Source organism: Struthio camelus, chromosome 11 (assembly GCF_040807025.1).
Source record: "Struthio camelus isolate bStrCam1 chromosome 11, bStrCam1.hap1, whole genome shotgun sequence".
NCBI classification, from domain to species: domain Eukaryota; kingdom Metazoa; phylum Chordata; class Aves; order Struthioniformes; family Struthionidae; genus Struthio; species Struthio camelus.
In genome coordinates this window covers 24,573,437-24,585,740 of record NC_090952.1, presented here as the reverse complement: position 1 = coordinate 24,585,740, position 12,304 = coordinate 24,573,437, and the positions used below count along the sequence as shown (strand labels likewise).

At 39.2% G+C, this 12,304-nt stretch overlaps 1 protein-coding gene across 11 annotated transcripts in view; it reads right to left on the bottom strand.

The window, feature by feature from the left end:
- Positions 1–2,159: 2,159 nt before the first annotated feature.
- The window catches only part of KLHL13 (kelch like family member 13), an 88,352-nt gene continuing 78,207 nt past the window's right edge, over positions 2,160–12,304 (bottom strand). For all 11 annotated transcript variants that reach the window (XM_068956771.1, XM_068956766.1, XM_068956773.1 and 8 more), the window contains 2 exons: positions 5,938–6,051; positions 2,160–3,725 (listed from right to left, as the gene is read on the bottom strand). In XM_068956771.1, the coding sequence (XP_068812872.1) occupies positions 3,238–3,725; positions 5,938–6,051 (602 nt within the window). In that variant the 3' untranslated portion in view covers positions 2,160–3,237. The remainder of the gene's footprint in view (positions 3,726–5,937; positions 6,052–12,304) is intronic.

The following is a 12,304-nucleotide window of genomic DNA, read 5'->3' as shown; positions in this document are numbered from 1 at the left end:
GGGAAAGGGAATCATGGAAAAATTGGACTTCTGCAGATGATCGGCTCTGTGATGTGAACTGAGTAAAGAAACAATAAATGTCTTTGGTTTTCCCCGATGTTCTTTTCCATTTCAAAACGCAGCACGAGGGAAAAGTCATCCTGGATATACCGAGTAGTTCAGAGCACTGTGTTTCTTTGCCGGGATATCAAACAGGCCTTCCGGCCAGCTTTATATGGAAGAGAACCCTTCTGGCATTTGCTGCTAATTGGGAACCAAAAAAAGGAAAGCCCCGATGAGTTGAGATTGCGGCGTGGGCCTGCCATGATCAATAGATGGCAGACAGCCCCAGCAGCTCTTCCACCTAGCACACTAATGCAGTCTTAATCTCACTCCTGTCAAGCATCAACTAACTGCTTTTTATCCAGGTGTTTTTCTCACTTACGGACAACTGCAAAATGAAAGCATTCAAGATTTATGAGAAGGAAGAGGCTGATTATCTTCATGCTGTTGGCACTAGACACTATGAGGGGCTTTCTTTTCATAAAAGCAGCCTTACTGAAAATGGAGATTGAATATTTGCTACGTCTGTACGTACAACTACAGCTCTGCGTTCAGAGAGAGACGGGGTTTGCTATGCTATGGTCAAAAAAGACATAAGGAGCGTCAAGTCATTTCACACTGCATCACAAAAGAAAACAGCTTGAAGTCTTTGGCAAATCTTTGATGTTTGCTTTTCAGTCCTGGTGAGTAGATATTAACTATTGTCATTATGAACCCTTTAATCCACAGGGAGATAAAAGAAAAAATCTCTAAGATTAATTTTATTGAAATGCTACATTTAATCCACTATGCTGTGTCCAATACCGAAGCCAAAACGTTCAAAAAGAATTCTTCCACTTTAAACAGAATAATATGTCACTGAAATAAAATCTCTAAGTTGTGGCCAGTTCCTGGACTATTCTCAGGGCTCAGATGCCAGACAGACATCCTAACTTGTAACCGTGATGATGGTTAGAACCCACCCTAAGCTTCCTCCGAAAGGAGGACACCAGTGCAGATACCTACTTCTAAACAGCACTTCTTCCTGACCCCCAGCATGTCGGCAGCAGGATGTATTTACAAATATCCAAAAGGAGTTGCAACTACTTCCTACTTTTCAGATTAATTAATAAAATACGAAGGAAACATGGATTTCAGGGGATTTAACCTCAAGCAGTTTCCAAAAGGTTGGTATCTAACCAGGAAAAAAAATAAAAGTCTGTATCATATGACACACTTAAATGGCAGAGCAACCTTTTCCTGTCTCGTGCTCTCCATAACTTTAGAAGAGTATTCTTAAGGTGATGGCTCAGAACACCTCAAGTGGCTACTCTCCAAGAACATCCACGGTGCTACTCTCCCACCAGAGAGATGATGTCTTGCATAGCTACACAGATGTGATGTAAGACTTTTTTTCTTGTTTAAAGGGGAAGAATTGCTTTTGATTTGAACCAAAACAACTACAAAAAACAACTACGAAATGAAAAGCTTTTTTTTATATACACATTTTGGTAGTGATCATAACTGGCAAACTGCATAAAGAATAAATATCAGTATATCAAAAATTGACACCGTAACAATACTGCTGTTTGATGCAGCAAGCAGGGACAAAATACAAATAGCATACTACCAGCAAGTCTATTAAGCTTTACACTGCTATTGGTAACAGGTAGCACGATAAACTAAGCAAACCGATTTAAACTCGGTTTTCCCCAGATGATGCCCCCACAACTGTGTTCATGAGCACAAACACTTGCAATATATGATGGGAAACTCGGAGCAATTGCGATGGCAATAGCCTTATACAAGCACTCAAAGCCACAATTTGTCAGCAGTGCACTGTATTTTGGAGCAAATAAAGATTTCTGTACATTTGCACTGCTGAGCAGTTAAGCAGTAGTTCTCCAAGAAAAGACAATTAGACAGTTTTTGTATTTTCAGTTCTTAACAATAAAAGAGATAAGTCTGGCCAAAATAGTTTCCTAAAAGTAGGTCAAAATACCCATTCAAGATCACTTCTGCATTGGTTTCCTAGCAAATTAATCTACCCACACAGATATACGTAATGCATATCCTGGCGACAGTGAGGCAGAGGAAGAAAACCAAATACATTAATGAGGTAGCTTAGACTGAATAACTGCAGTTAAAAGTTTTATTGAACAAAAGAAGGTAAAACATGGTAGTCCAAGTTCACTGAGCAAAAGCAGCTCTCCTGCTGAAGCTGCGCTTTGTGCTAAATAACCTTATTTACTGAGACTATACAGAGGACACATAATATGCAAGTTATCTCAACAGCAAAGGAGAAAAGGTAGATTAAATTTGATCTGGTGGAACGATTTGGTCAAATTCAGTGGCTTAAGTTAATGTTTCTAGCCCTTATCTACCTATATTCAGTACAGGCATACAGCAGGACATACAACTGCACTGAATTCCCATTTGTTAACAGTGTGTGCTCCCATGCAAGCGGAAGCCAATTCCTGAAAAAACCCAAATTTAAAAAACCCAAACATTTTAAATCTTTTGTTTGAAGCATCACTCAACTGACTCAGGAAAAACACTCAATATGTTATAAAAAACACCCGGCCTTTACAAGGTCCGCTTCCTGTAGTATTAATATTTTAAAATTATTTTTATTTCTCCTATCTGCCTAAGAAACTCCATATGCTCTGAAAGCACCCACAAAGTCAGGTGGGTAAACAGATATGTCAAAAATACTCTGAAAAGAGGGAGGTAGCTCAGGCCCGTTGGCAACCTTTTGTCAAGAGTTCACATTGATGTAGTCTACCTCCCTTTGTAATCTGCAGTCCAAAATTAAAGAAAAAAGGATTCCATTAGGAAATTTAGTGAAAGAACGTGTTCAATACAAACTCTTCCAATTCAACTCATTGGGCTTCCAGATGTAAGTTATAAGATACCTCACACCCAATACACAACATGAAAAACATACCCTAATTCATACATTTTATAGACAATATTTTGTTTCTCATTTGTTAAACATTTGGCTCTGGTGAGTACATCTCTCTTTTTATTACCACTTGATAAACATTCTAGGCCAAACAAACAGCACAAGTAACGTTAAAGTCTTTTTTTTTTTTTTTTCCAGTAATTGTACCAACTGCTGTAGGCTAAGCCTAACAGAAACTACTGAAGAAAAACAATAGACTCCATGATGCAGTGCAAAGGTATTACTACAACATCGTAAGTCAAAGGATGTTTCTAAGGTGCTGAAAGAGGAGATTCTCTAGAAGGTGACCCTGTATTGTCCTCCGGGGGGAAAACAGTAAGAGTGCAGGCTCGAATGCCACCAAGCGATTCGGGAAGGTCAAACACTTTATGCCACTCATCTTTTTCTGGATCGTATTTCTGAACTATTTCCACCATACACCGATTATTCCACGAGTATCCTCCAACAACATAGATTTTATTTTCAAAGACAGCAACCCCAACATCACTTTGCCCACGTAACATGGCGGCAATTGGAGTCCACTGGTCTAGAGTTGGTGAGTAATATTCACAGCTTAGAACATCATCATAATCACTTGTTCCTCTAAAGTGATTTCCACCAATAACATAAAGCTTGTCTCCTACAGTACACATGCAATGCAGACCTCTGACTGTCGTCATCGGAGCTTTCTGAGTCCATTTGTCTGTGTCAGGGTCAAAACACATAAGTTCCTTTTGGAAAGTATCGTGGGTAATTCCCCCTAAAGAAAGAAAACACATGTTAAAGTAGCACTTACTCTAGTAAGCAATAAAGAGCAAAAACATACATGTTAGCGAATTAATTCAGTCTGCCTTAAAACTTCTTCACATGAACTTACAAGAGTCTCACATATATATACAACATTTCAAATTACATTGTTCACGTAACTTTGTTCTTTCAAATCGGAATGTGCAAAGGAGCCATGTCTCAGAGTACTCATATATATAAGAAGATACTGCCAGATTAAAAGCACAGAAATTGCTATCTATGCTTCATTCGGCCAAAATTATTATTTCTTCATTTATATTTGTTCAGTTTGCTTGTTTTGTTTACTCACCGTCATGAAACTAGGAGTAAATTTCCCTTTCAAAATTTAATAGACAAGTATCATGTTCTAGGTAGTCCTACTACACAGCAGAATTTCTTCAGAAACCTTTTCTCATCAACTTGAATGGAAGCGACAGAGAGAGAGGATACAGATTTCAAATATTTTATGTTAACAGATGCTTATGGCTCTAATGGATGCTTATGGTTCTGGCTATCTTTACCTTCTCGAGGGCTCCCTGCAAAAGCAGATGGAGCGGCTTCAGGGGAAATCACAGGGCGATTTCCCATCAGTGGGTGAAACGTCCCTCCTTTCTGCAAGGCCACTAGGCAGGTCAGAAAGCAGCCACACCGATTTCAGACACTGTGGGCTTATTAGCTATGGTTTGCTTCAGCCCATACTGCAACTATACTTGAGGTGCTACAAAACACAGCAAGAACACGCCACCACTGAACAACCTCCCGCTGGCCTAACTGCTCAACGCGAAACTCTCGCACTTGGATTAACTGACTGAGCAGTTGCCTGGTGTCTACAGACGTTACATGAGAAAGTACTTAACTGCTCATCTGGACAGGAAAAACTGAACATAGGAAAAACAGAGGGGACCATGCAGTCCTGACATTTATTGACAGCCATGGTAACGACAGTGCTTGGTAGCCTGCAAACGAGCAGATGCCTTAATGACAAAGAGCCTGTCATCCCACGTTTAGAGGAACAAGTGCTTATACCCATGGGGATATTTACAGGGACAGGAGGAGGAAAAGAAAAATCTGTGGGAAATATACAGCAACTAGATGAGCAGCTACAGCAGACAGCATATACCTGTGTTGCCTGCAGTGAAACAAGAAAAAACAGGCAAAAAATACAAACAGCAGATCAGTGATTGGAAGCTAACTTAGACTTAGATCCAGAAAAATAAATAAGAAGCCGGACCTTATGTTAAATTTTAAAACAAACCTCTATTCTACCTGCACAAGCCCCCAGTTAAAATACCGCGATGATCAATCTGATCCAATGGATCTCCCTGTCGGTTACGCTGACAGCTAAATTTCCCACCACCTTGTCCCCCAGGATTTCAACTTGGTCCTTGGAGGAGTTGCCTGAGAGCTGTGGCAGAAGAACATAAACCAGGCTGTGTTCTCTTTTCCCCTTTGCCGTTATCATGGAAAGCACAACGCCTGTCAGATGCTAAAACCTAGCAGCAGATATTCAGAACCAAACACGATGCAGCAATGTGGGTGCAAAGTCTAATCTTTCCCCTCAGTGGCGAAACTGGAATAGCTCTAGCAGAGATCACTGACAGACTGAGATTGAAGCCTCTTTAAAAACAAAGCAGATACCAGATTTTCAGAAAGCCCAATTAAAAAAAAAAAAAGATATTAAACTATAACCTTGGCGACATATAGGACTAAGCGCATTACCATTAAAGAGTAGTGAAACTAAGGACACGATTTGTCTCCTGTGATTAACATTAAAACTTTTGCCTTCACATTAGCTCAGTAAAGGTTGATGATGTTCTTTACAGCACTAGGATCCTGTGCTTTCCAAAATGCATCAAAATGCATGTGTTTAATACTTACCGTTATATGAGTGTTCAAGTGCTGTTGCCAGAAAAATGTATTCTGACAGTTAAAGCACATAACTCTGCTTTGCAATTCAGAGCTGCTGTTTAAATATGTATGTAAACACACATATTATCTAAAATTGTTGTCTTAGATTCTGCAGGACGTATGTTACTTGGCTGGCTTCATATGAATTGGAGTCATTGCTTATACAATGGCAGACCTCCTGTGACCACAGACTAATTCTTATTGTGTCCCACTGAAATAGGAAAAGTTAGGTGAGTAATTTTTTCAAGTGAAATGATATGCTCATATGAATTATTTACCTGAAATATACATTAATCCCCCATACACGGTTCCAGCATGGCCGTAGTGGGGTTCATTCATTTTTGCGACATAGCTCCACTCATTCATTCTGGGATTGTAACACTCCACAGTAGCTGTTTAAAACAAACAAGCGAGAATATAAAAATGTTGAATCTAGCAGTGATTTGATTTTGAACACAGTAGCAGTGACATTAATATATTCATAAACAGAGGAAGCATCAATGAGAAAACATTGTTTAGTTGAGAAAATGTCAAGGGAAATTATTGAATATTATGTCTAGAGACAATGCAGAAAATCCTCAAGCTTTGTCCCAGAGGAACAAAAAGGAAGAAAAAAAACCTTCTTGCGCTCTTGCCTTGCATTTGTCTCCTTCCCACTCCTACCTGACAACCAACCTGCCCCAGCTCATGTCAGAAACACCTTTGCCAGAGATACGGTGGTAGGATACTAGAAGAAAAAGGTGACAAAGTTGGGTGCATTCAGCTTTTCTACCCCTTTCTCTTCTCCAACCCTCTCCAATGTTTGCTGTAGATAGGTAAGGAATACACCTAAAATCTGTCACAAAAAGCACCAATAAAACTGGCAATGAGAACTTTTTTTTAGGACCCATATCTTCAGCAAGGTCCCACACATGCAGAAAACAGGCTAGGTTTTCTTCTTAGTATTTTGTATTAAAATAGTACAACGTCCTCAAAAGGAGGCAGCAGCTGTTGACTAAGAACTTTCTACCACCTTAGCTCTTGTTAAATACTTGCATGTGCTGTGCTGTATGTTGCTGTACAAGTCATTAATTCAAATAGTTTACAAAAGCCGAGCTTTGAAAAAATACAAGATGAAACATCACTGAATTCAAAACGGAGAGAAAAGGTCCCTGTACTGATATGCCGCTCCATTTGTGCCATTTTCTTTGTAGGGTTAAAACGTTAAAATAATCAAGGGGATTTATCAAAGCAGAAATGGCAGAGATTAGTGCTAAGTGAAAAGGAAGTCCAGATCCTAGCTGGCCTTGCAGAAGGCAGTTCTGGGAAGGATTCCTCTCCTGGACATGGGAAGTGATGCAAAGGCCCAGGAGAAGGGCTATGCAATAAACACAGAAGTAGATTTAAATAACGGTTCAGAGCAAGTTATGGAGATCGGCAATTTGAATAGTACAATATTATCAGAGTCAAAGATCCTAAAACACCCTGTAATATAGAGACCTTGCCATGTACAAGGCAATTATCAATAATTGGGCTACCTTAAAGGCAAATTTAAATGTCATGTTTAATAATGTAAATTAAGAATCAGATTCTAATGCTTATTATACACTGCTTAATCTCTGAAGAGAGATGTTTATGGACTATGCATAGAAAATGTAATTCATCTTTGAACGTAGCATTCTACTTGTGCTAGAACAAGCTTTTATTAAGTCAAGCGTAGAAAACCGGAGCTGAGCTCTAAGGAATCAGTGATAGTGACCTGCAGTCCAGTATTTCATGTCAACGGAATGAGAGAAATGAAGAATACAGAAGGCCAAGGTTCTCTGCTTCCAAAAGGCTGGTTACAGAGTTAGTGCAAGCCAGTGGCATTAGCACTACCTCTGGTCAATGACACTGTACAGTGACTATAAAGTAGCACACCACAACTTCAAATCTGTATTCATTTCAAAAATAATCCTGTGGAGCACTTTAGAAGAGTACGCTATAGCTATGGCTGAATGCTGAAGCTTCAGACAACCTCCAAAAGATCCCCAGTCAAGGAAAATTTAGGATAAAGTGCATTAAACAGCAACTCTCTGAATCATGTTTTAACTGCTACACCACATATAATCTCCTTATTGCTGCTAAACAGGGCGATGTTTCATAATTCCATGCAAGTAGGATCTCGAGTAGATACCTGCTCAAAACAGAAGCTAGTCCCAGTGTCAAGAATACTGTTTGACATCTGGTTCAGCATCACCTAAGGTTTAAAAAAAAAAAAAAGACACTATACAAAAATTGCCAAATTGTTTCAGCACTTTGGATTTCTTTCTCTTCAGCTCTCCTCCACCTAAGGGCTGAAATTTAAATATAAGAAATACAGCAAAATGCTAGTCCAGAAAGTAAAGTTTGTGGTATAAGGCAAAACATTTCTTTTGAAACAAATTGTACACTTTGATTTACAGTTATAAACTGAATAACTGTCTTCTTTAAAGTGACTAGGAAAAAAGGTAATGACAACCAAAATGCTTTTTCTTTTCTAAGAATACCTTGAACACATACTCCCAGATTTAGAAAAGTCTGCCTCAAATGGACAAGTTTCCAAACAAATTTACTCTAGGAGATCAGTAAACACTAAGCACTTCTTACATTCTTTCTTGTTACTGCAATTTCCAAATTCAGTCACTTGAAATGAGCCCTGGGCTGTCTTTAATATTACACACATGTACAGAGAGATAGATAGAAATATGCTACGCAAAAGGTATGAAGAGGCATTCAAGCAAGTTTCATGACATCCACAGAAAGTTTTTTGAATTTGGGTTTGATTTTTTTTTTTTTTTTAAGTCCAAAATCTCTTTTTAAAAAAATTCTGTAGTTTTGCCTTTGTGTCCTGCAGCCTTTGTACACCACCCAACAAGGACTCGCACTGTCATAACTGGCCACTACTGCCAGTGAATGCAGGAGATGGCATTTTGCCCAACTAAAAGATACAGGCAAATCAAAGATTTGACTCCACGAACCACATCTATGCTTAAATGCAACGTGCAGATTGAAGCTTATCGGCATCGTGGGCATCATGCCCAATATCTGCCCAACACCTAAATCAGTGCTTTTTCTTGTATGAACGCTTTTGTCCATTCCCATGTTCTTTTCTAAAAAGGAATCCTCATTTCTGCTCTGCTCTACTTAGCAATCAGAAGAGCAAAGATGTGCAGAAACTTCAAGCACAGAGGAAAAACAGATTTGACGTGCAAGTAATTACAGCTGTCCCAGTTCTACCTTGCCGGTAGACCCTTCTAACCTGCCGTTAACTGCTATAATGCACCAAAAGTCCCATCCTACTTGCTTTCATAACCAAAGGCATCCTCTTTCCCATGGTACTTCCACGTCATACTGAGGTGAGGAACTTCGAAAAATAAAACATCCCATTTCACACTAGGCAACTGTTTATCCCATTCTGCACTAGATTGCATTTGAGAGAGAATCCAGACAACCCATAGCCAAAAGAACATCTCTCTTAAAGATGAGAGGATATAACATGGAGAAACCAGTATGCATTACCCTACTGAAAACTTTCTGTCACCATTTTAGAGAGACATTAGTTACCGGAGAGAGGTCATTATCAAGTCCGAGATCCTTCACTTTCTAATGTGGCCCCAGAATTCCTTCAAACATCACCCGTGAGGCTACAGCACTGTGTGAGAGTACTTCAGACAAACCAACTCAATTCATATCTTGCTTCTACTGTGCTCTAAAACAAAGCTAATGCATTTCCAAGCTGGAAAACCCCCACTGCTCTGTTTGTTCTCTGTGTGTAGTTGTTCTCCCTCTTTCCCTACAAGGTCATTAATTTTCTCTTGTAACAAGATCTCCCTCCACACTGAAAAGGAAAAAACTTTCAAAATTCGAGATGTTATTTTAAAGTATCTGTCCAATCAAAAATTAATTAAAAAAAGCAGGGATATCTTTTATAGCACTTTATAGTGAGCACAGTCCACAAAACACTGAAAAGAACCCCCACCTTATTGTACCAAAGTATATGTTTTAATACATACTTATATACACACACGTAGACTGTAAGACGGATGGATTCATCATCCCACAAGCATGACTGATTCCATCAGCCTGACCTCTGCTTTAACAGTGGAACTTCTCATTTGTTTGTACCAATAATCCAGGGAGGACATGCCTCATTTTAATAAAATTAAGCAATCTCCACAAGACAGAGCTTGGACAGTCCCAGGGGATGCTCAGTCTGCACTCATTTTATAATGCCATCTGTGATGCTATTTAAGAAGCATACAGGTATTTACCATTCCTCTGTCAGGGGCTTCTAGTGTGCCTTGAGGTTTATTACAGCAGCACTTAGCAACTGTACACCAGTTATATCTCAAAACCTGGGATTTTTTTTTTTTTGGTATGATTTCTGTAACACAGCATGCTTTTGTAGCACTCAAAGCTTACTCTGTTCAATTAAATAGAGCTCTGTACAATGACACATCTTTGTCCACAGCACAGCAAGGAGTTACCTCAAAATAAACTTCTATGCAAGGGTCCTCGAGTCCAGACCTTGCTCTGATGTTCACAGTACCAAACAGGCAGCAAGCAGATAGCCCAATTGAGTAATGATGTAATTTTTTCATCTTAATCCAGCAACATTTTATATTTTATATATATATCCACAAGAAGAGCTTTTACATAAAAGAGGAGTTGCTTGAATTGAGTTAAGCATCATGCAGGGCACCTGGAAAAAAAACGCCTTCTCATTTCTTGGTCAAGGGTTCAGCTGAACACAACTGACTTGCCCTGAACTAGAAGAGTCTCTCTTGCTGCCTTCGTTGCAGCATGATGAACAAGGAATCAGTGAATTTGTGGTTTAATCACCACCCAACGTTTCCAGAAGTGTTTAGCAAAATCACACACAAACAAAATCTCAAATTTATACAAGTTTAGCAACAGCAGAGCCTGAAGTATGTGGGAAGTACCTATCTGCAGGTACTAAATTTTGTAATACTTAAAGGCAGAGCTTATGCCATCAAGCACAACTGTGCTCTCTGAAAAACAAAACCAAAAATCTACTTGCCTAAGAGGAGAAGCAGCATCCTGTGCTCTCCCAAACAGCCTAACTGGAAAACCTCTATTACTGCTGATCCATGAGTATCTGTGAATGACTTTTTTTTTTTTTTTTTAAAAAAAAACTTTGTTTCCGTTTCCAAAAAGTCTTGTCTTTTCTTTTGCACACCTGGCTCCTCCAGGCTGACCCCTTCTTCGTCTCACAGCACCGTTCCCCCTGCCTTCTGCTAATGCCTTCGGCAGGGGCCCACTTTCACATTTAAGAACCACCAACCAATCCCTACGTGGGGTTGCACACAGTTTTAGGAGCGGTGTAAATTTTTGCACAGCCCTCTGCTCTCAGGGATAGAAAATCGAGTACTTTCCTAACAGGATAAGTTTCAAAGATGTGTACCGCACTCTGACGTAGGCACCATCTAGCTGCAAATTTACCCTTCCTTACTGAAGAAAGAAATTTTTCTTAAAAAGTGCGATGCATCGCTAATAAAGTAGCTGTTTACGATTGCTAAAGCACATCCTGCTGAGCTAGGAAGTGATACAATGCTCTGAGAAGTCTAAACATTTGGAGAGCGTTTTGGGCAGGCTCAATAAAGAGCCCTACGAAAATGTTTAATTTTTATTCCTGCAGTTTGACAGGAGGACAAACAAAAAACACAAATTCATTTTAGTAACTTTAATCCTTTGGGCCTTTTCCATATAGAGCTGATCTTCTGGAAAGCTGAATTCAGGTTTTTCCCTCTATGACAAACAAGAGATTGAAATTAGTTTGAACCCAAGGGCAAGTTCTTTAATACCTGTCCAACACATCTGACCTTCTCTTGTAGGAAAAGCTTGGAGGTTTTTCTCATCTGAAGAGAAATGGACGTTTAAGCTGAATTTCATTTTTCAGCTGTCAAGGTTTATGAAAGAAGCATGAAAAGGCAAAGTGACTTGCCTCACAATTAGCAGGAAAGGAAACTGAACCCCCAAATCAAAGCACTAGACAGCTAGACTACTTAGCATTTACGGAGCGCTTTTCCCACAGAATGATCCAATGACATTTTTCAGGTCTGTGTGGAAATCACCGCAGCATTTTAATGATAACTTTACAGCAGAGTTTTAGACAAGTGATAAAAAGTTTGTTTTAATTAAAGCTGCAGAAGAGTCGAGGTCAGCAGAATGACATCGGCTGACCCAATTTCAGAAAAAACACTGCATTGAAGGCCTACTTTATACGCACCTTGCACTGGCTTAGTGGAAGTATTATTTCGTACTGATTTTGTTAAACTGTTGCGGCTTCTTCATCCACTTTCTTACCACCCTGTTCTGTTCAACTCACACAGTACACAAAAATAGCAAGTTTTACTAATTCACAGCATTAGAAAATTTCTTGGTGAAGGTCAGGTTTTCTGATACTCTTTAGATAGCTATCAGCGCACATTAACTTGTACATCAGGTCTTTTAAAGGGCATTACACTTACTTTTAGAATGTATTTTCATGTAGATGAAGTGACATGTAAGAAAATGAGCATTTTAACTAGAAACGAACAATCCTCCCCTCTGACTACTAGACATTTAATCTAGAAAATATCTAGATTTAAATTAGAAAATGGCTGGAAGGGGAAAATAAGTTAC